Below are 25688 nucleotides of genomic sequence, written 5' to 3'. Positions count from 1 at the left end.
AGCTATTTGCAGGAGCTCCAGAGAGCTCTGGTAAATGTTTAGTTAATGACATATTTTTAAATTGAGGGGCAATAATTTGTGTTAATAAATAATAATGTAAATGAGAATTATGAATGGATGTATTTAAAATGTTATAAGGTAGTTTGACCCCAACCATTTTATTTTCTATAGTTGTTGAAGTTGCCGAAGTAATTGTATCAACTGAACAACAAATGTTATCTCTACGATCAAGGGTAATGGATTAATAATTAACTAAATAGACCAATGGACTATAAAAAATGGATGAATTAATAACGTTATATTTTTGTCTATTAGTTACAAGGGTAGGCTCGCTCTGCAGATATGGAGGATGTTTCCTTGCTTCATTATAACCATTTGTCTCCAGGACAGAATATATATTCTCATAACTATTCATCATAGAAGAAAAATGATTTGAACACATAACAGACTGAGCTGTTTTTTTTGAAAAAGATTGAATGAGTCTTCTCCCACGTATGGGTAAGGTCGAGGAACAAGTCGAGCCAATTTGACAAGGGAGTATTCACAACATTGCATTGTACCAGTGCATGGAGGAAGAACATTGGTGATATTACAAGGCGTACATTGTGGTTGTTGATAACAGACAACCAGGTTTTTTATACACCTAAAACTCTCATTGCTAATTTTTTAATTCCATTTTGGGTGTGGTTTACTTATTACTTAGACACCATAACAATAATTATACTATTATATCCGCACATAATTATTTTGCAATTAATAGTACAATAATTACAATATATAAAAAAATTCATTTTGAATTTTTTTCTTCTAGTCTTTCTTTCACAGATATACTAGATATTATTTTTTAAGTTGAATTGCTGTCTTGATCACATTATGATATTTAGGGTATCTAAGAAGTCAAGTTGTATACGTTTGTATATATAATAGAGTTTCCAAGTACATTAAATTGTAATAAATATGAAGAAAATACAGAGATCTGTCTGTCTTTAGTACTATTTCATTGATATATAGCTATAGCAATAGAGAGATGACAACAACTATATATTATTAATAGATTTACAATTAAAAAAATAATAAATTTAAAAAAAAACCCTTGTGTGTTGCCCAAACGATTCCTACTCGCTCACCCACTCAGGCTTCCACTTAGGCTCCAGGATTCCCTGCTATTGCTAGCTGGGACCGCCACCTGGCTTGGTAACCCTCGTCCGAAGACGAGGTAATCCTGGCTGGAGCGTCGCCCTAACTTAAAACCAGCCGTACGGGATTCCAGCTCTTAGGGAATGTCGCATTCAGGAACCGGGAACCACAAATACACCAGCCTCATCTCGTTTAAAGGGAGACTACCAGCCCTATCCTAGTCGGCCTTTCGGATACTCCGTAGAGTATGCTGGTAACCATCTCAGAGGTCTGATGCATTGCAGAACGCTGGCCCACAACACACTGGCACTCATGACTGTTTGAGTTTCTTTTTATATGTACTGAAGATTTTGTCTTCAGCCTCTTGTGGGGCGCAACTCGCAGCACTATGAATCTCATTAACGATACTTCAGCCTATGATTACAAATATCGGTGCACTAAAGAGGCTATTTAATAACTAAAATTAGTCCCATTTAAGCAAACTAGAATAACACCTCTAATTATATTAATTTTTATCATTATTTAATGTTATTAGCACAACAAAGAAAGAAAAATAATCTCATAAACGGTAAGTTAAATTCTTTTAAACCACACAATTAATTGAATGTTTACACTAGATCACATGATAGAGTGGAAGCCCAAATCTTTCAATAAAAACATTATATTTTGACATAAACTGTTCTTTACACTTTCAATTTTTTTCAAAAAAAGATACTAACTAATTGTGAATGCATTGTTTAATAAAGTAATCAACAAAAAACTATGCAAATATTGAACAGATTGACTTTAAAATTATTACAAATTATTTCTTAATAGTTATCACTTTTTATTAACAGTTAAACAATGCCATCATATATGCATGCTTGACCAATGCATTTACAATCACACATGTCTACAAATTTACATCATGAGGTGTTGAAAGTAGCAAATGTCACACTGTTTTCAAATCACCCAAATCGTCTTTCACAGTGATATTGAGTGGAAACACAGATCCTTCAATGAAAATGTCATGTTTGATATAAGACAGTTCACAGTTTCAATTTTTTATTCAAAAAGATACTAATTGTGAATGCATTGTTTAATAAAGTAATCAACAAAAACTATGCAAATATTGAACACGTTGACTTAAAAATTATTACAAATTATTTCTTAATAGTTATCACATGGCTCATTATAGATATAGTTATCAAAGACAAGGGTACACTCCCTCTGCAGATATGGAGGACGTCTCCTGGCTTCATCATAACCATTTGTCTCCAGGACAGAGTAAATATTCTCATAACTATCCATCATAGATGAAAAACGATTTGACACATAACGGACTGAGCTGTTTTGTGTTGAAAAGATTGAATGAGTCTTGTCCTACGTATGGGTAAGGTCGAGGAACAAGTCGAGCCACTTTTGTGGGAGAGTACTCACAACATTGCATTGTACCAGGGCATGGAGGAACATCACTGATATTACAAGGCCTACATTGCGGCTGATAACAGATCTTGATACAACCAGGTTGATCTTGAAGGTCATAAAGTTGGCTGGGGCTGTAAGGAATGTCCGGCATAACATTGTTATTAGATGCATAGTATGGAAGGTCATGATGGAGAGGAGACTGCCCCTGCCAATCTGCCCATAATTTATCAATAAACCCATGATGTAAGAAAAAGATAGGATCGTTAGCAGCATTAATAGTACACATGTGACCACCAATGTTGCAGTGAACTGAATCATGAAGATTACTGCTAATAATAGTATGCCATGTATTAAATGATGCAACTCCCAATCGCTGAATCATTGCTACTGTAGCACAATCTGGGATATTTACCATTGAAACGTCGTCGAAGACAGCCACTACCTGCTGAAGGAGTAACACTCCAACCAGACCATGCAAAAGGTCCTGTAGTCACACAAGTTGGATTACTATTACCACCAAATCCACACTCAGTGTTCCAGACATTAGATTGTTGCCATGTTGTAGGCTCTGCACTCCAGTCCCAATATGGTACAGTGATACGACAATCCACTTTCCTAAGCAGGTTCTCTAGACCTAAAAATATACCATCGATGCCAGGGTAGGAAAAACTGTTGGTCATGAATTCCACTTGAAAAGAGAGTCTGATGAATACGAATTAGTTCATCATAGCAACGTTTATATTGGTTATTTGTAGAAACAGTTACAACTGCTTTTACATAACGACATTTCTCTTCTTGAGTCATACAATTCCATTCCTTTCTCACTCGACAGCAATCAGTAGTATAACCATTTCTGCAAGTACATCTCCGACCACAATTGTCATAGACAACACCATATCCATAGCAACGTTCTGTAAAACAAATTTTTCATAATGGATTTGTTATGCATATTTTTGTACCTGGTTTTTGTCGGCATTCATCAGCTCGCGCACATGCAGGATAAACAAGAGTTTGTCTTTTACCACGTCCAGGAACTCTTGGATAAGTTGGAGGTCTTGGTGTTGGACTTGGAGTTGGTTGATCGTAAGGACCATAAGTTGAATAAGGAGGGCGATAATTGTCATAAGGACTGTAATAGGGCCGACCATATTCATCATCATTCATCTCACAATAGCTACTGTCATATATTGGAGGAGAATAATCTGGTGGAGGGTACTCCTGTGCTGCACCTAAAAAAGATGAAGAATGAACATAAAGAATTGTAATAGAAGATATTTTGATTACAGAACATACTGATTGCAATGAAGTACAGCAGATATGCAAAAAAAAGCTTCATGTTCTATTTCTGTTGCTATTGATCTCTTGCAGACGAACTGAACTAGTCCAAATATGCCGTTCATTTTATATTCTGCATAGGGTGCACTTATATGGTTACAACGTGGGTGATATAATATCCGGAGGTAAACGGACAGCTAAAGTGTTATGAACCTTCAACCTCAGCTAGTCGCGGGAGCTCCAGAGAGCTCTGGTAAATATTTAGTTAATGATAATTATTTTGAAATCGAGGGACAATATTTTATATTAATATTGTAAATGAGAATTATGTATAGATTACTTAAAAAGTTATAAGGTAGTTTGACCCCACCCATTTTTATTTTCTATAGTTGGTGAAGTTGATAATGATGCCGAAGTAATTGTATCAACTGAACAACAAGTGTTTATCTCTACGATCAAGGGTAATGGATTAATAATTAACTAAATAGACCAATGTACTATAAAAATGGATGAATTAATAACGTTATATTTTGTCTATTAGTTACCTCATTCTGATTCTCCCCAAGACCCCTCTCATATTCCTGTATTAACAGATGATGAGTTCTCTAGTGATAGTGACTCTGATATCGAACCTGATTTACCACCAGGTACTAGTAATAACCACACCCACTCATTACATTTATCCACACCCACAGGTCTTGATGGAGCAGCATTTCAGAGTCGATTACCAGCTAATAAATTAACTAAACAAGAAATGGATTTCTTTCCTGACATAGCTAGTGGCTCACAGTCAGCCATAATGGAGTTCCTATTTATTCGCAACAAATTATTACAAGCTTGGTTACAAGATCCACTTAATGAACTCACACCAGAGAAAGGACAGTCTGTAGTCCACCTACCACATCCAGGTATGTGTCCATTATATCATGTATATGTCTATTATGTCTATCTTAATTGTTGTTGGTCCATTTTTCAAAGGATATTGTCTATTTCTTCATCTATTGATCCATTTATTTATCTGTCTGTCCATTATGTATAGGTAAGAGTAACTTAGTAATGAGAACACATGGTTATCTGACGCGATATGGTTATATTAACTTTGGAATCTTTCAACAACAGAACCCTCTAGAAGGTACACACCCACACACATATAGTGTCATTATTAATACATGTTTTAGGTAAAATGCCATTTAAAGTGGTCATAGTTGGTGGTGGTATTAGTGGATTAATGGCTGCAAGACAACTCCAATATTTTGGTCTGGAAGTCACAATTTTGGAAGCTCGAGTATGACTAATTCAAATTTTTACACACTTTGTCAAGTTAATTAGGATCGTATTGGTGGGCGTGTCCATACATTTCGTCGTGGTGCCTACTCAGCAGATTTAGGTGCTATGGTAGTCACTGGATTAGGTAAGCTGAACCACACCCACAAACCATGCCCCATACATTGTCTTATATAGGAGGTAATCCTTTGGCTGTGATCCGTAAACAAGTTGGACTCCAAATGTCAAAGATAAGACGTCGTTGTCCTCTTTATTATACCACAGGAGAAATGATCCCACGAGAACGAGATCGTACTGTGGAGCTCGAGTTTAATCGTCTCCTTGATGCTGTGTCACACTTATCTCATCACTTACAAGTGGACCAATTAAATGGGCAACCCCTGTCATTAGGACAAGCATTGGAACTAGTTATTCAGTAAGTTTACCAGTACAGCAAATGTAGAATATATGCTATGATCGTTCATTGCTATGGTAGTTCATTGCTAGTGTAGTTCAATGTTATAGTAGTTCAATGTTATAGTAGTTCATTGCTATGGTAGTTCATTGCTAGTGTAGTTCAATGCTATGGTAGTTCAATGTTATAGTAGTTCAATGTTATAGTAGTTCATTGCTATGGTAGTTCATTGCTAGTGTAGTTCAATGCTATGGTAGTTCATTGCTAGTTGTAGTTCAATGCTATGGTAGTTCAATGCTATAGTAGTTCAATGTTATAGTAGTTCATTGCTATGGTAGTTCATTGCTAGTGTAGTTCAATGCTATGGTAGTTCAATGCTATAGTAGTTCAATGTTATAGTAGTTCATTGCTATGGTAGTTCATTGCTAGTGTAGTTCAATGCTATGGTAGTTCAATGTTATAGTAGTTCAATGTTATAGTAGTTCATTGCTATGGTAGTTCATTGCTAGTGTAGTTCAATGCTATAGTAGTTCAATGTTATAGTAGTTCATTGCTATGGTAGTTCATTGCTAGTGTAGTTCAATGCTAGTGTAGTTCAATGTTATAGTAGTTCAATGTTATAGTAGTTCATTGCTATGGTAGTTCATTGCTATGATGTGGTAGCCTTCACTAATTAATTTAATATCACTGTGGTCTCTTTCATCTGTCTAGTCTGACATTGTTATCTTAACATCTCTTTGATCCTACTAGCTTGGGTACTTTACCAACTGTTAAGAGGCTGCAGTTTCATGCTTCATCAGATGTTATTTATAGTAGAGCTATAATTTGTTGAATATATTTACTATTATTACTCAAACTCAATACATTTCTATTGAAATATATTTACTTGATAGACTTCAAGAAAAACATACAAGAGAAGTAATGAGAGATCACTTAAAAAATGTGACAGTTGCTCAAACTGACTTGAAACGTGTTCATCAACAGCTAATGGATATACAGCATAAAATAAAACAATCTTATCAAAGACAACAACAATTATTAGCAGCACATAGTAGCAAGTTAGTGTATCTATTATGTGATCAGTTATTGTCCATTTATCAAATCATTCATCCATTTATAAGATTATATATCCATTTATCAAATCATTCATCCATTTATAAGATTATATATCCATTTATCAAATCATTCATCCATTTATAAGATTATATATCCATTTATCAAATCATTCATCCATTTATAAGATTATATATCCATTTATCAAATCATTCATCCATTTATAAGATTATATATCCATTTATCAAATCATTCATCCATTTATAAGATTTTATATCCATTTATCAAATCATTCATCCATTTATAAGATCACATATCCATTTATCTAGTGCCAGTGATGTGGAGTTTATTAAGAGATCTACTGAACAAGAGCTTATCCAGTTATTTCAGTATTATGATACACTTTTAGAACAGAGACAAGATTTAGAAAACAAAGTTGATGACGCTGATGATGCAGATATTCCTGCTGTCTATCTCTCCCCAAGAGATCGTCAAATTTTAGACTGGCACTTTGCAAATTTAGAATTTGCCAATGCTAGTCAACTTCGATTTTATCTCTACGTCACTGGGACCAAGATGATGATTTTGAATTTACTGGTGCTCATTTGTGCTTGCGTGATGGATATGATGCTCTACCTAAGTCTTTAGCCAAAGGTCTTGATATTCGGCAAAATACTGCTGTGTCTGCCATTCATTATAATGTTGATGGTTGGTACATGTGTAACTCCGCCCATTAATGATGTCATTATGATATTAATTGTCTAGGTGTTGAGGTTCATGCTCGTTCTACTGAGTCTGGATGTTCCAGTATATTTAAAGCTGATGCTGTAATTGTTACTGTACCATTGGGAGTATTAAAAGCAGGTACTGTGACATTTCATCCTCCACTACCAGAATGGAAACAACAAGCTATTAATAATTTAGGATTTGGGTTACTGAATAAGGTAGGATTGAAATGTGATGTAGATTTGACTCTCTGTCTCTGTCTCTCTCTGTCTCTCTGTCTCTCTGTCTCTCTCTCTCTCTCTCTCTCTCTCTCTGTCTGTCTGTCTCTCTCTCTCTCTCTCTCTCTCTCTCTCCAGGTTATTTTATGCTTTGAACAAAGGTTCTGGGATGCTAATGTTCATTTATTTGGTCATGTAGCTACTAGTACTACATCACGTGGAGAACTCTTCATGTTTTGGCATCTCAGTTTTACTCCAGTATTGATTGCACTATTAGCAGGTCAGTAATACTACAGGTCAACAGACAACTGACTATTCATGTCTCTTGGTGTTACTTTAAACAAGTTCAAAGTCTTTAATTTGTTAAATAAATATACTGAGAATGTTCACATAATACAGGTACCAGACTTGGGGTCAAATAAGCTAGTATTTGTATTTAGTTATATTTAAATATATTTTAATAATATTTGTATTTGCATTTTGAAGTTTGACAAGTCTAGGTATTTGTATTTGTAACTGAAATGCACTACAAATGTATTTCAAATACAGCTAAATATTTATGAAATACATTTCATTTAATGTGAGAAATGACAAATTAAGTAGTATAAAGGAGGTTTATGATTTGATGTCTTTCATCACTTGTTCTAAGTACATCCAGGAAGGTACTGTTTAAATGATAAAACTTTTGAAACGCTAATGTTTGTTCGATGTAACAAATAATACTAATCTTATATTGTGTTCAATTTAACTTATGAAATCTTTCAGACACATCAATGGAAGTATTTGTATTTGAAATACAATTATAGTATTTGTAATTGTATTTGAAATACAATGTTGTAAACAGTCAGGTCTGGAGTATGTAATACTAATAGTAATTATGTTTGAAAATAGTAGTGTAATAGGAATACTAATAGAAAGGAAAGTATATTACATCTCTATTACATTACTGTTTAGTCCTGTGTTGTGTTAGTTAGCAATTTAACATGTGTCTCTGACTCTCTGTCACTCTCTGATCAGGTATAGCAACATACATCTGATGCTTAGTAGACAATAATAGGACAAAGAAACAACTTATTCAACCATAGCACTGTTAGCATATAGTGACAAAGGCAGTATTTAAGGCACATAGAATAAGCTGGGCTTCATTGCAGCTCCATTTTACTGACTTTTCAAGCTAAGTGTGCTTATAGTGATGGCTACTGAATCCAGAGTGCTGGGTCATTTTGAGGCAAAATATAAGCACTACAGTGCTGTGATCTCAGGATCTACAAAGACTTGCTCTAACTTTTTTGTAATTTTTTGACCTGACATGTGCTCCCTAAGTGACTCTGTACTTCAAAAACTAATCACCATAAAATGCAATGGACATGTTAGTAATCTTACAACTGCTTGATTTAATTTCTTAAATACAAATTATAAAATTTTAATCCTGTCCTGAAGTAATACTAACAGTAATAGACTACATTGGAATGTAATTGACCCCATGTGTAATAGGTACATATATTATTGACGTTTATATCTGCAGGTGATGATGCTGTTAAATATGAGAGTTTACCTGATGATGTCATTATTGCTAAAGCAATGGCCGTCCTCAGATCCATATTTGGAGACGAGACAGTACCTGAAGTAAGGGCTATAATTATTAGGGGTTACCTCTTGTTGTTATTTTTCAGCCTAAAGAAACTTATGTCACTCGTTGGAGAGGAGATGAGTACGCCCGAGGCTCATATACATATGTCTCATCTGGTTCAAGTGGAAATGATTATGATTTTTTGGCAGCTTCTGTTAGTCCCACAAGAGCAGGCAATATAATACCAAGGTAATTAGGTAGTTAATTAATAGGGGTTATAAAATAAAATGTAATTTTTGAAGGGTCCAAAATTTTAGGGCTTTATGTATTCATTAGTGAGAGATTGGTATAATTATTTAGCAATTAGTAAGGGGTTTGGTTATTTCTTATTTAGACCACGTGTGTTCTTTGCTGGTGAACATACTATGAGAAATTATCCAGCCACAGTCCATGGGGCTTTACTTAGTGGCTTAAGAGAAGCTGGAAAAGTTGCAGACTTCTTGTTGGGGGCATCATACACACCACGCCCACTTTCCTCATCAGCAGAAGTAGCTCAACCTCCAGTTGCATTGTCAGAACTGGTGCAAACAATTCATGCTTAACTTAACCCCACCCATCCCACTCCACCCACATAGTAATTGCCTTTTCTATCCACAGATTATATTGTCATTATTTTGGTTTATTTAATCTTGGCTAAATGCTTCGTATATATTTCTACAGTAAGTCATCAAGTCCACATGATTTACCATCTCCTATGTGTGTGTGTGTGTGTGTGTGTGTGTGTGTGTGTGTGTGTGTGTGTGTGTGTGTGTGTGTGTGTGTGTGTGTGGTGAGAGAGAGAGAGAGAGAGTGAAAACATCATTGGACTAAATACCAGATTATACCTGTAACATTGTATGATGATAAGTTGGTTGAAGAAGAAGCAGTGAGTGATCAGACACAATAGGTATAACTCGTGCTAAAGGTAAGGAATGTGAACTAAAGAAGATAAGAATAAATTGCCATAAATGGTATTTATTTTTATACCTTTGTGCAGCAGAATGGAATGATTCTGTTAGATTATAATGAAAATGAGAGAGAGCTCTCGTTACTAGTTCTTTTAAAATAGTTTCAGTGTCTCCACTAATAAAATATTATATCAATGAGATAAGGACACATACTTACATTTCAAGAGCATCCTGTGTAGCCGATAGTAGTTTAGATATTCCTTCATTATTCTATATCACAATATTACAATATAATCTATATTATGTCTTACTGAAGGGAGGGGCGTGTCTTGTGGTATCATATATTGCACTAACCATGACGTAGATCCTGTCCTGTTTACAGGAATTAAAATAATATGATAAATATTACGATACTTTTTCATTCAGCAACTTGGTTCAAAATATTAGTAAGTAACTGATCAATAGTGTCCAGTGTTAATTGGTGTTTGAGTGAATATGATAACAAGACACGTTCAGTAGCTCCTGTAATAACTTGTATTAATGAGGCTAGACCTAGTGTTAGAAATAGTTAATTATCTTCTAATTAAAGGATTAGAGTAATTGATAATGATATTTAAAGAGTTGATGTGAACACAAATTTTTAAAGGGGAAGTTCCTTCATAAAACTGATAATTAAATCTAACTTACCTCTTTGTAAAGATTGATGGACTATAGTAAGGTAGACTTTCTGTAAATCCCCTCCCTATTTGAACAACGTAACAATAATAATACCACATACATTAGGTATACCAATTTGTTGCCATGGCGATATAGGTACCAGAGAGAACACTCAATTGGACACGTACCACTACTACCATCATGGTACACAGGCAGGCACTAGCAATGGCACGAGAAAAACCTGAGTTATACAATAATTATAGCATACTCAAAAGGGGTGTGGCTAACTTGTGACTTTAAGTGTCTCCCATAATGCTAATTTGTTTTGTGGACTAAGAATTAATAGAAGTTAATTTAATATTATTTAATTAATGTATTACTTGTCCTTTATATCTGTAGTAATTTATCAGTATTAAGATGTTGTATAAGGATCTCCTGTGATTGCCCTAATAAGTTTGTCACTAAAAATAATAAAATATATTACTAAAAATAGTAACAATTGTTACATAGAATATTAATAGCTGTCACTAAATATAGTACTAAAATACTACTAAAAATAGATTATATATAGCTATATCAAATATTAATAAGTTTTACTAAATATAGGAGATAGTGTTAATTACTAAATGATATCTAATTTGATTAATACAGTACATGTTACTAAGTATAGTAATATTTGATATCGTGTAGAATTGCTAAATTTAGTAACACCCACTATACATAATTAATATTTACCTGTTCTAAAGGAGTTTTGTTGAATGCAAATATATTGTTCACGACGTCTACCACAAAATAAATATTATTAAAATGACAACACAAACTCACTTTAGTTCTTCGTCTTGCTTATCAAGTCCACCATTAGTATCAAGAATTCTCCGATAAACAGTCATTCCACAATATATAACTCCTACACATAAATAAATTAGAAAAAAATTATGCTATTTATCTTATTGACCTCCTGTAACGACTCCTGCTACAGCTAATCGTTTTCCCCAACGAGTTATGAACGCTACCTTACCCATGATCCAAAAAGATGGGACGTGTCTGCAATATTCTCAGCCACTCCTATTATGCAAGTAGTTATACGGACGTGAACGGAAATGTTTAGAAATTTCTATAGAAATACAATGCGGGATAAAACAAAACTAATACGCCTGCTCCGTATACTGCTATTGATCGCGCGACAATTGTAATTTTAATAATAATAATATTATAATTGAGCAAATAATTTTCTCAACGGTTCTTTTATACAACATCCTCTTAATTTCCAGTCAAGTGCTTCAAAATCAACACCTCTATTAATTCTTTTTGTAGATGAAATGGTCTATAAAAATAATGTACAATAATTCATTTTATTAACAGCAACTTACAAACATAATGGTCCAAATATTCGCTCAGTAAGAGCACACATTGCACCAAATAATTGTAAATGAATTAATTGATCAGGTAACATCTGAACAATCTAATAATAATTAATATATTTAAAATAATTCTTTATTTTATAAAGTGTTACCTCCAAAATGTCTTCAGCCTGTTCTTTTGTAATACATTGATGATGTGCATCAATTAAACCTTTAATAATAATATCCTATTAAATAGAACAATAAGACTATGTTATTATGTCAATGATACATTAATATTTTATGTATAGGAGACATTAGTACATTGATATAGTAGACAATAGGATCATAGTACAGATATAGATAGATATAGATATATTTACTTTTCCACTGATAGTGGTCGAGTTAAACTGCTTTAATTTTGAAAATACTTTAGAATAACGCGATCTTCTTTGATAGCTAAAGAAAATATCAAATAAAACAATGATACTTAAGACAATACCTAATGACACAATGATGTGTAAGATATTGTGTTGGTGACATATCTATAGGAAATAACAATAACAAAAGTCTGTATTACAAATAATAAATGTTGCAATAATACTTTGTAATTCTAATAGATCCATTGGTAATTCAAATCTTGTTGTCATGGAGCTAGCTCCTGTGATACTATCCAACCAATCAAAATTACCAGTTGATGTTTTGATTAGTGACTTCTAGCGGTAATAAAATGTGTTTAAAAATTATGTTGACATAAAAAAATTACTTTTTTAAAAAAGTCTTCTTCATCAGCATTATTGTCATCGTATTGTCCATGTAATCTTTCAAACTTATAAGCAATAAGATTATTTGTTGATATTTGTTATAAAATACCTCACGATCTCTATCTTCTTTATTAAATGCATCTATTTTGTCATGATCTGTCTCACCTAACAACCGACTATTAATAAAAAGCTCATCATAATATATCCAGTTATAGGAGGAAACTTACCTAATGGTGCTTCCATCTTGTCCTATATTATCATTATCCAGTCCCCCAATATGATTCTGCTGTAATAATAATATCAATAATAAAAACTTATTATCTTACTCCATCTTTATTTCCTTTCTTCGTCACTATCTCCTCCTCCTCTTCCTCTCCTCCTTCTCCTTCTCCTCCTCCTTCATCTTCAAGATGTCCTCTCTTCTTTCTACTTCCACCATGGCTATCATCAGAGAAGTTGCTATCATCATCTTCCAGCAGAGTTCCTAATTCTGTAGTCTCACTAAATTTTTGACCACACCCTTTGTCCGTTTCACTTTTACGTCGAGTTATATAAAATCGTGTCCCATAATCACTTCTTGGTCGTCTTGATCTCCTTTGATGTAAAGTAACATCCCAGTCTTTTGTTAAAAGCGGCTTTTCCTTCCAAAAATTAAAGTACTGAGGTACACTAGTTAAAGCTACAGGAACTGTCACTTCCTTCATTCTTTGAATAGGACCTTGAGTTGGAACATGAGCAGCTGCTGCTGACAATGGACGTCTCTAGATATAAAGAAGATATTAATATATGTTAATTAATTTATATAACTATATATCCTTAGAGGATTTATTAAAAATACACTTACAAGAGGTTGAGCTGTGCTTGGTCTTGTAGCAGTAGATCGCTGTGGAGTTCCTCGTCTAAGAGAGTTGTTGGCAGGAGCAGGATATGCACTAGTAGGTCGACTCAATTTTCTTTTACTAATAGTAGTTACTACTGGGGGAGATACTGTAGAGGGACGTGGGCGAGCCGATGTGATGCCTGTTGAAGAGATAGCCTGGAATATCTATGACAACTTGGTGTGTAACTAACGTTGTCTTTGCCATGATTTTGGAGGAGCTGATTTTGGTCTTGAAAGAAGCGATGGAGTACTACTTGAATACCAACTATCGTCATTGCTATTGGTATTAGAATACAAATCTTCAGAAGCTATTGGTAACTGAGATACCTACACACAACATTTACTAATATTACCATAAACTGCAGTATTAGTATGTATACCTGTGACCCATATATTGAGTATAATGCAGTACTAGATCCTCCAGCATCTAGGTCAGTTCTACTACCAGCAATAGCAGCAAGCCAAGGAAGCCTAGAATCCATCATCACGCACCAACAAAAATTATTATTAATTTATATAAAGCCTATTAATAGTAACTTAAATTTATTCATTGATACTGTAATAAAATTTATAGCCTTGAAAGTATATTTATGATGTAAACAAAACTGAACTGATCATGTTCTGGTATGTATTAGCCCTCACACATATTAAGAGACTATAATACAATATATTACACAAGTGACTACTATGTTTGTACATGAGATTAAGAACTGGTCTTGAGCTTTCCAGCCATTTCTTTTTCTAACAATAAATGTTCCTACAGTAATAATATTAATATTATAATAATTTGATGATGTTTTTTTACTTTATGGAGGATTTCAAGTTGTAGTTTTTAATTCATCTGTTTCCTCTTGTTTTCGACGCAACTCTCCATCCATTCTATCCATTTGGTAATGTAGTTTCTAAATGGATGAATATCCATATAATAAATGGATTAACAAACAAATTAATGGACAAATGTGTTCTTTGTACCTTCATTTCTAACTTGTTAGGTGAACCAGTTGTACTAGGAGTGACATGAATACGCACTTTCCCAAAACTCTATAGTAAAGATTAAAATAGTATGATATTTGTACCAACCTACCTCTCCAGATGTGTGCTGTACCATTTGTCGTAGTGCAGTTAATTCAGATTGATGAACCTGTAGTGAAATACATTAAGTGTTTATTGGTACAATAATACATGTAATGTCATAAAATTGAAGTGATTTCATTATCTATGACTTTAGACCATTTTTCAATTCAAACAATTGAAAATTAAGTCAATTGAATTTTTTTATGAAGTTAGCTACATAGGTCCTTGTTAAGTGACATTAGTATTACTGTTCTCAAATGTTACATTAAACTTTTAAAAACTATTATAATAATACCCTTATTCTATTGGTACATTACACATACATTGATATACTGGTAATGGTTTAACCCATTGTTAACTGATGTACCTTAGTTAAGTGTTCCTTTTGATTCTTCAATGCTTCTTCTTTCTCAAGTTGAGCTTTTGTACGTAATTGTTTTATTTCCATTGCCTTAAAAAGGTAAATATCGTGTGATAGTCATGTGACACACTGAATGTACCTTATCTCGAGCTGTAGCTGCTATTGTTTGTTTTTCATGACGTAACTGTTCTTTGACATGTGCCAATTCGCGATGTAATTCTTCATTCTCAGTTTTAAGTCCTTGCTATAACACAAATTTAAAAATATTACAAAAACCTGTCAAACCTGATTAGTTTTCTTGATCAACTGGTTCTCCTTTGTTCGTAGATGACGACACTCTTCTTCAAGTTTTGTAACTTTTTCACGATATTCTGCAATTTTCTACACAAAATTTTATAATTACCACGAAACACTAAACACAACACTAAACACTAAACACACATTGTGTGACTACATGTAAAATATAGTGAGACATTCTTTGTCGTTACCAAGCAGTAACCAACCTGATCCATTTTATGTTTCAAATCCAATATCTCTTTATCTTTAGCATCTCGTATTTCCTCTTTTGCTCGTGCTATCATTATTTGCTGATTTTGTTGCAACAATCGATAATCACGCTTCATATTATCTAACCCCTATTATGAAAAAGTGACGATTGTGAACATTCATTTAGAACTTTTATGACATTTTATGTAAATACTATTTTACAAGCAGTGCATCGTACATACAAATATGTCGCATTATATTAGAGAGATTGGTGCATGAAATGATTCAAGGAAAATAAAATAGAATTAATTATTAAACACTCTTAGGACGGATGACCTCTTCTAGTTCACGGCACTGACGCTCCTTCATCCATAGCTCTGAACGAAGCCACTCCTCCGTGTCAGACAGTTTGCGTTTGTGGTCCTCTTCTTCATTTCTTCGTACTCTTTCAACATCTCTAAGTTTTTTCTGTGTTGTATCTAGTTCAGCTTTCAGAGCTATTGTATCTCGCTTGTAACCTAAAGCCTGTGGAATAAAATAAAAAATTGATAATTAGATATTAATGGTAGAAGAATGGATACTTAAATGAATGGAAGAAGAGACAAACTTACATCTTCTCTAGTCATTCCAGGTGGTAATCTTGTACTAGGCTTCATTTCAACTATATTCTCAGGTCCACCATCACTAAACAAAAAATGAATGATGTAATTTTTTTTTCAAAGAATGCAAAATAGGTGTTCTCTTCTTTCGTTGTGTGTATTCTTTACCTGCTTCTTTCAAACTCCTCCTCTTCAATTGTGGGTTCTTTAATAGACTCCATTAAAGAGGGTGGGGGCTGGAGACAATCTGTTCCTATAATGGTTGTAGCTAGAAGTAGAAGGAAGAGAGAGACGACGCGTTTCATAAAATAAATCATTAGGTGCTGTTAGAGGACCGTTAATACTAAAACGTCGTGGGAACACACCCTCTAAAGGGTCATCGCAGGGAGGAGAGAGGGAGCGATCATCAAGAGTAGAGCTACTCGAACGGAGAAAGACGTTGTTGTTGCTGGTACTCTGTCAAACTTCTCCTAATTTTCGCCTGCTCATTAAAAGGCCAAGGTAATTCATCGTCATCCACTTCAGGAATTTTTTGATGCTGCAACCATGACAATAGTTCTGGAGGGGCGTGGTGAACTCCTCTTCGTCGTTGACGGGTGGCATCTTCCACTGGGAGAGTAAGTTTTGCCTCTTCTTTAGCAACATCATCATCATAAGATGTGATAGAGAAATAAACAGTTGAATCTTGTTCACTCAACAATGATTCCATTGACATACGATAACCCTCCCTATTTTGGTAAAGACCTCTTACGATTGGCGACATTTAAACTAGTTCCAAGTTGTCCTGTAGACAAATCAAGGTAAGAGTGGTCTAAAGAGACTCGAGGGACAACCAACGTGGGGATGGTGAAAGGTCACTAGCTGTCTCTTCTGGTACTGGCTCTAATTGGACATATTTCCGATTATAAAACAGAAAAGGAAGGATCAGACATTGAAGATAACGGAAGAGTGGAGGGTGGGGCTGGCTGGGGGGGGAGGGGAAGATGGAGGAGGTGACTGTTTTAAAGGATTTAGTAGATATAAAATTGTCGGCAGTAGCTCCCAAAGGAAGATCAAATTCTTGAACATCAGCTACACTGGATGTCACATAATGGGATATAGGTGGTTCAGAGACAGGAGCACCTGGAGGTGAGTATACATCCATCAAGATGTGTTCAAACATGACAGATGGTTTAGCTGTGTCTAATTCTGGTGGTATAAACCTATCTGGTATTAACTGTGGGCTATCAAAATCTCCAAATCCAAGACCTGATAATATATCAGTAGCTATTGAATGAGGTGACACAACTTCAAATAAAGAGTGAAAACTTATAGTATCACTAGAGCCACCAACACTGCCCAGACTAAGATGTTTTGTTAATCGACCTCTTCTTTGTTTTGTCTGTGTGCTACCACTATGAGAAGAGCTGTCATCATCTTGTTGTAATTTTCTAAAGGTACCTTCATCGAGGCTGCCTGTTCTTAATGTGTTTGATAATGCTGGAATACTTTTTCTACTTCTTTCACATTTGTGTATCTGGTTTGTATTTGTTACTGCAATGTGACTGACAATCTACTATACCAGAGTCTCCGCCCACAGCTGATGAGGTGTCGTCAGCTATTGGAGCAGCTGCAACAAGTGGATTGCTACCAGTAGAGTCTGATAAACAACGTTTCTTTATTTTTATTTCAGAAGATCTCTTTGACACGACGGGATCACTATTTTTGCGTTTATTGTCTTCCTTAATTCCGTCTAATAATTTTACTGCTGCCAAAATGCTTGTTGATGCTCCCTCTCTCCAGTAACAAGACTCCGCCCATTTTTATAGAAATAGCTACATAGAGAGAGAACACAAAATACCACATCACTACACATACTGGCTACCCAGTAATAAATGATCATGTTAAAATACATGTATACTATATCACCCTCCCACACACACACACACACACACACACACACACACACACACACACACACACACACACACACACACACACACACACACACACTTAGATACTTACATTATACTGGGTAACCACGTATGTGTGTGTGGGTGTGTTCTCTCTCTACTACAAATATTTTAAATAATGCACGCAACAACAAGTAAAAGAACTCATACAACTTTTCGCTGCCATATTGACAATTATTACAAGGAACTGTTTACACAATATACAGAGTTACATTTTAACTGTCATAATTTATTTCCACAGTGTCAGAAGTTGTTTAATATTATCATTAAGATATTAATATGCAATGATTAGTAATACCTTATATAAACAATCATTATGATTACATATCTCTCCCACACATAACATACCTTGTTTCCTTGGTCTTTAACTGTTCCTCTTCTTGTATGTTATCTGAAAAAAAGGAAAGATATTTACCATTCTATGAACACCTGTCATACATCCACTCAATGACTAAAATATTACATCATTATGATGCAATACTAGTGTTTAATATACTAACCATATCCCTCACAAGGATCAAAACATCCTAACATTTAATAGCCATGGGATATATTGACAAATGTTGTCAATTTAGAACTAAAACTTACCTATAGAGCTAACTGTGGATGGTTTCCGACTGTCATATTGGCTATCATTGTCATCATCATTACCTAATATGGTATATAATCAATAATTGACAGACCACTAATATACAATGTTATTATAAGGTATTTATATTCATTAATACTAATAAAATAATTTGAATTAGTGTTGATTATTGAATGTGAAACTGTGTTTAATGATTTATTGATAAAATATGTTAAGTAGTAGTTATATGTGTAGTTACCATGGTGATAATCTTGGTTTATAATCTGAGATTGCTCTAATGAAGGGGCGGTCCAAAAACATTAAGAACGTTTTGTCTGGAGGATCAGTCTATAAGAAAGGGAAGAGAAAAGAGGAAAAGAGAATGAGAAAGGAGAAGGAGAGTGGAACGGAACCAAAGAGGAGGAAGATGAGGGTGGGGCGAGAGAGAGAGGGGAGATGAGACTGGGTGATAAGGAGGGAGGGGGATGATCGAGGAAAGGACTGGGGACGACGTCGAAGGGGCACCCTGGAGGGGGGATAGGAGAGGGGAGGAGAGGAGAGAGGCTTGGGAGAGATGAGAGAGAGAGAGAGAGAGAGAGGAGAGAGAGAGGAGGGGGGAGAGAGAGAGAGAGAAGAGAGAGAGAGAGAGAGAGAGAGAGGAGAGAGTGGGGAAGAGAGGGAGAGAGAGAGAGAGGGAGAGAGAGAGGAGAGAAGAAGAGGAGAGAGGAGAGAGAGAGAGAGAGAGGAGAGCAAAGCCCTTCCCGAGACAGAGAAGATAGAGCATTAGTAACAAAATCTCAAAGGTTGATAATTTCTTTGATCACTCACTAACCCGTGACCTCATCTATGATATACTCATATATAGTGTGAACGAGACTACACTAACTAAATTAACTAATACACATTTCAACTCACTACAAATATTCAATTCTCAATTGTATTAATAGTACATCATAACACCTTGTTTTAATTTAATGTGAAAAATACAATATTTTCAATGAAAATGGATGCATGGAAACTAAATAGATGGATAGACCAATAAATGGATGGCTAACTGGATGAATGGATACATGGAACAGGTGTCCATATGGTCATTATTTTGACATGTGGGCAGACCAAATTTTGTATGGAAAATTAAGTGTTTATCAAATAGAATACAAGTAAACAACAAATAAACATTATATTAAATAAATGTTATTACAGAATGCTTAGTTTTTTATATCTAGAAATAACTACTAATATAACTTACTTGATGTTGGAGAATGCTACTGGGAGCCTCTAATAAAACAGGAGGTGGTGCTAGCACTATGATATAGAAAGAAAAGATGACATATCACATCGCGAACTGTAAATTAATATCGGTTACCTGCAGTGTCTACTGACATAGCGACGCTCTACTAAACTGCCCTATTCACTACTGGAATTATAAAGTCGCCTCCAATTAATAGCATACCACGAAATGAGGGTGGAGGGTGATAACCCGTGACTGGCTCCCCCCCCTCCAGCGTAAATCAGCCGATTTCTTTACATAAGAGATGAACACCACAACTTTATTAAAAATATGGACTGTAGCTGTATTGTTCTTTATCAATTTACTCAATTATATGGATCGATATACTGTGGCAGGTAAACTTCAATTAATATGTCATTTAATTCACAGTTAATTACCCACAACTAACAAAAACACACGATTGTTTTCATTACACAGTTTTATATTACAGGGGTTTTACCCGAGATACAAAAATAGAACTCGCAATGGTTTTAATCAAACATATTGATGATAAAGAAGGAGTCTTTTACAGACTTCGTTCATTCTCACTTTATGTTACTGAGCCCTCTATTTGGTTATCTGGGTGATCGCTATACCCGTAAATATATAATGGCCGTGGGTATCTTTATCTGGTCCGGTTTGTGTGCTATTGGGATCTTTCTCTGTTGTATGTTAATAGATGAATGGATGTCTTGATGTTTTGAATAATGTGTTTTTGTAAAATTATATATTATTAATTTGTAAACATACCAAATAGTTTAGTGACACACCTGTATTCAATTACTAACCACATCTGTATTATTCCCCCTCTGTTAAACACCTGTTCTTGTCTCACTATGTGTACTTCATTGTCTTCAATAGAATTATATTATGTTGATTGCTACAAGATGTGCTGTTGGTATTGGAGAAGCCAGTTATGCTACTATTGCTCCAACAATTTGGGCTGATTTGTTTAGCACTGAGAAAAGATTAAGAGCCTTGGCTATATTTTATATGGCTATCCCTATAGGGAGGTATTTTATATTAATATAATAATACATATTTAACAAGTTAAGATTAACTTGTTAGTAGTTAATAAAATGTTTTTTCTCTCTCCTCTCTCTGTCTCTCTCTGTCTCTCTCTGTCTCTCTGTCTCTGTCTCTCTCTGTCTCTGTCTCTCTGTCTCTCCTCTCTCCTCTGTCTCTCTCTGTCTCTGTCTCTCTCTCTCTCAAGTGCTCTGGTTATGGTGTTGGTTCATTTGTTTCATCTCAAATACATAAATATTATCATGTTACTCAAAGTTGGCGTTGGGCATTTAGAGTAAGTTATTTTATTTTATTATCAATAAATAATGTTATTTTAGGTGTCTCCTGGACTTGGTATCTTAGCTGTATTGTTGGTATTATTCACAATCAAAGAACCACCTCGGGGTCAAAGTGAAGACCCTCGTAATCAGTCAGGGGTCAAAGGTCAAAGTGGAATCAAAGGATACATTGACGATGTCTTCTATTTATTGAAAAAGTACAGATAATGATATTCAATTTTAAAATATTACTTTTCTAATAGTAAAAAACATTTATTTTAACTTCCTTTGGTTTTGCTGCCCTAACATTTTCAGTTGGTGCACTAGCACAATGGGCTCCCTCTTTGATATATCGTACATCACAACAATTATATGATGATGGAACAATTATCACATCCATACAAGTATGTCAATAATGTTATTATAAATATTGTGTGGGTTGTTATGATGACAGATGATATTTCCTTTTTATTGACCTAAAAATTAATAGTTCAATAGTAATAAATTCTTGTCTTATATTGTATTGTCTTGTCTACTGTTTTAATAACTTATAATTAACTGATTGTTTTTAACCCCTTAGTACAACTGATGCTTCCTTAAGATTTGGTATTATAACTGTTGTTGCTGGTTAGTTGCTACAGTTTCTGGTTCTGAATTGAGCAAGTTCTTAAGTCGATGGACAAAGCAATCAGATTGTATTGTGTGTGCTATTAGTTTAATGATTGGAGGACCTTTTCTATATTTCACTCTTTGGTTTGGTAGCTACAACTTGTATGTGGGGATGGGTGAGCCCCTGTTATTTTAATGATTAATTAGTTTTTATTGTATTGTTATTAGGTAATGGTGTTCATTTCAGAATTCTTTTTATGTTTAATGTGGGCACCTGTTGCAGCCATACTATTGGTATTATGGATGGATGGATGGAGGAATGGATTAATGGATGGATGAATGGATGAATGAAGGAATGGATTAATGGATGGATGGATGGATAAATGGATGGATGGAGAAGTGGATTAATGGATGGATGGATGGAGGAATGGATTAATGGAGGAGTGGATTAAATGGATGGATGGATGGAGGAATGAATTAATGATGGATGAATGGATGAATAAAGGAATGGATTAATGGATGGATGGATGGAGGAGTGGATTAATGGATGGATGGATGAGGAATGGATTAATGGATGGATGAATGGATGAATGAAGGAATGGATTAATGGATGGATGGATGGATAAATGGATGGATGGAGAAGTGGATTAATGGATGGATGGATGGAGGAATGGATTAATGGAGGAGTGGATTAATGGATGGATGGATGGAGGAATGAATTAATGGATGGATGAATGGATGAAAAAGGAATGGATTAATGGATGGATGGATGGAGGAGTGGATTAATGGATGGATGGATGGAGGAATGGATTAATGGAGGAGTGGATTAATGGATGGATGGATGAATGGAGGATTGGATTAATGGATGGATGGATGGAGGAATGAATTAATGGAGGAGTGGATTAATGGATGAATGGATAAATGGGATGGATGGAGGAGTGGATTAATGGATGGATGGATGGAGGAATGAATTAATGGATGGATGAATGGATGAATGAAGGAATGATTAATAGATGGATGGATGGATAAAATGGATGGATGGAGGAGTGGATTAATGGATGGATGGATGGATGGAGGAATGGATTAATGGAGGAGTGTATGAAGAATGCGTCAAAGATGAAGTAGTGATATTTGCTTTCTTGTTAGTATGTAGTTATTCCAGAGTGTCGGTCATCTGCTGAAGCAATACAAATATTTTAATTCATTTTTTTGGGTGATGCTGCAAGTCCATTCATTGTTGGAGCTGTGAGTAAACTCCTTAATAAATTGAATGATTAGTTCAATATATTTTTAGATATCTGATTCATTGTTTAATCATTTTCATAAAAGTTATAATGACATTTATAGTCATGCTGTTAGTATGCAATATTCTTTGTATGTGACAAACCTATCATTTGTGTCATTGGTGGAGGACTGTTTATGTTATCAACTTTAACAGTAGAGAATGACAGAAAGGTGTGTTTATGATATATAATAATTAGGACTCTCTCTCTCTCTCTCTCTCTCTCTCTCATCTCTAGTCTATAGGCTGTAGAAGATCATGTTAAAAAGTGAATTCTCGTTCTCATAGGAGTAATTCTGATGTTAATGAGCATCAGTCATTAAGTAGTGATATAAATGAGACTAGAGATAAAGAGGATGACCCTTATCATAATGATACTAGTGAAGTAGATAAATTACTACCCAATAATCACACCATCAACACTTAAGTAAAATAAAATAATCGCTTTAAAAAAACGTTATTGTGTGATGTTTATTAATTATAAACGCTACTAATATTATTGTTAATAATAGATTCATAAGTGTATTAGTGCGCATGCGCAATATATTTAGTCGAGCACGAGCACAAGAAGAGAAGGTGGTGGAGAAAGTCAAAATGTCTAGTGCCAAACAATGATTGTAAAGTGTATGTAGGCAACCCTTCTAATGAGATACGCACTCGAGATTTAGATGTACCTCTTTTACAAGTATGGTAAAGTCGTTGACGTAGATCTCACACGAGAAGGGAAACTCCATTGCTTTTCATTGAATTTGAAGATCCAAGGTAAGGTTATTATATTATCACGTGATTATCATGTGCTTTTATGACTAGAGATGCTGAAAGATGCTGTCAGGGGCAGAGATGGGTATGTGTTTGATGGATGTAAGATACGCGTAGAGTTCCCACGGTCTTCAGGAAGGGGAGAGGTGGAGGAGGTAATATGGGTGGGGGCGGAGACCTGGTGGACGTGGTAACAGACCCAAGGGATATCAACTTGAAATCACAGGTCTACCAAGTAGTGGATCTTGGCAAGATATAAAGGTTTATTTTTGGGACTAAATCTTGTTGTTTTTTATATATAATGTTACTAGGATCATTTTCGTCAAGCTGGTGATGTCCTATATGCTGACGTTCAACGTAAACGGAATGGGAGTTGTGGAATTTGCTCGTTATGAACACGCAAAGAGAGCTGTTCGAGATTTAGATGATAGCAAGTTCAGATCACACATGGGTATTATCTTTAATAATATCAATTCATCTCTCTCCCTCTCTCTCTCTCACTTAGGGGGAAACTCCAGGCAGCTGCCATATATATTCGTGTGAGAGAACCTGGTATTTCTCCGGTCCCTTTTATTATTTTATATTATTTATTTTATTTTTTTATATTAATTTTATATGTAGTCGATCTGGTAGCTACTCTCCAAAAAGATCTCCCAAGAAGTCTCCAGCAGTATGATCGTAGTCGAAGTAGAGTCCTCGTTTATAACAATGAAGAATCACGGCGATCTCGCAGTCATTCAAATTAACTCTTAAACTACCCTATTCTGTCTCTCACATGAACCAAATCAGGATTGTGTCGGTATGCACTTTTTTACTTGTCACAAACTTTTCTATTATTAGTGGATTATATTAAAAAACACCACATACATACAACATTGTGTTATATAATGTATTATATATATTTATAGTCTTTCTATTTTCTCTGGTAATCCAGTACTTGTCATATTTTTTGTGTGATTTACAGCACACTCTCTCATCATGGATTATGGATATATAGTGATTACACACCCCCTCCCCAAATGGAAGGATTACATCACTAGAAATGCACATGGACAATATAGCATGCATTTTTCAGGATAACCCCCTCACTATATATTGTGTGGTGATGGTAAGAAACTTGATGAATTGTTTCACCTTTTTACAATTTATTGTTTCATGAATTTATTTTAAAGATTAACCAGATCCATTTATTATCCTGTAACGGAATATGATAATCTGATCTTGTCCATTGTAAATGTACATCATAATGTTGAGGATACTATAGAAAGAGGATACCCCTTTAATATAGTAGTTAATTACATTATTACTTGCCTTAATGTTTTTCTGGTATGGTTGATTGTCAGTAAAATGAACTTGAGAACTTCGTTGCCATTTTTTAAATATTGGCTGCAGTATTGTGGATATTTGTCAATATGGTTGCCAAGGAGATCGTTGGAAACAAACAATGTTTTAGGTCCACTAGTTAATGCACTATATACAAAATAATGATCGTCAGCAACTCTAAATAAAATTAGAAAAATAAATTTTATTTTTTTTATTATTACCTGTTGCGAGTAAAAAAGAAATAAATTCCTCTTTTGTTATAGTGAGTTTGTAATTCTTCAAGACTAGGGTTATATTGTTGGGTGGAGTGTAAATTTTTTGATAAGATGACTGCGTGCATGACCAATGATGGTAATGTTGTTGTGTTTTTTCCCAATAACTCAATTGTAATCAACTAGTTAAATAGTGAAGTACATTATAGGTTTTTAATAACTAACTCTTTTAGTGTTGACAAGTCCTGATGTATTGAG

General features: G+C 34.7%; 1 protein-coding gene and 1 pseudogene across 1 annotated transcript; both read left to right on the top strand.

The window, feature by feature from the left end:
• Positions 1–3476: 3476 nt before the first annotated feature.
• On the top strand, positions 3477–9666 carry LOC121391193 (lysine-specific histone demethylase 1A-like). Its single transcript, XM_041522897.1, is given in 14 exon segments — positions 3477–3627; positions 4386–4727; positions 4859–4951; positions 4998–5104; positions 5149–5230; positions 5281–5518; positions 6391–6548; positions 6960–7097; positions 7100–7258; positions 7316–7494; positions 7633–7774; positions 9020–9120; positions 9168–9313; positions 9459–9666. Coding segments are annotated over 14 exon segments (2244 nt in total).
• A 9324-nt stretch (positions 9667–18990) lies between these two features.
• Positions 18991–24641, top strand: LOC121391192 (annotated as a pseudogene).
• The last annotated feature ends 1047 nt before the right edge of the window (positions 24642–25688 follow it).

This window comes from Gigantopelta aegis, unplaced genomic scaffold (assembly GCF_016097555.1).
Source record: "Gigantopelta aegis isolate Gae_Host unplaced genomic scaffold, Gae_host_genome ctg1945_pilon_pilon, whole genome shotgun sequence".
Classification (NCBI taxonomy): domain Eukaryota; kingdom Metazoa; phylum Mollusca; class Gastropoda; order Neomphalida; family Peltospiridae; genus Gigantopelta; species Gigantopelta aegis.
The sequence above is the reverse complement of the archived record's forward strand: the minus strand, read 5'-3'. Positions and strand labels throughout refer to the sequence as shown.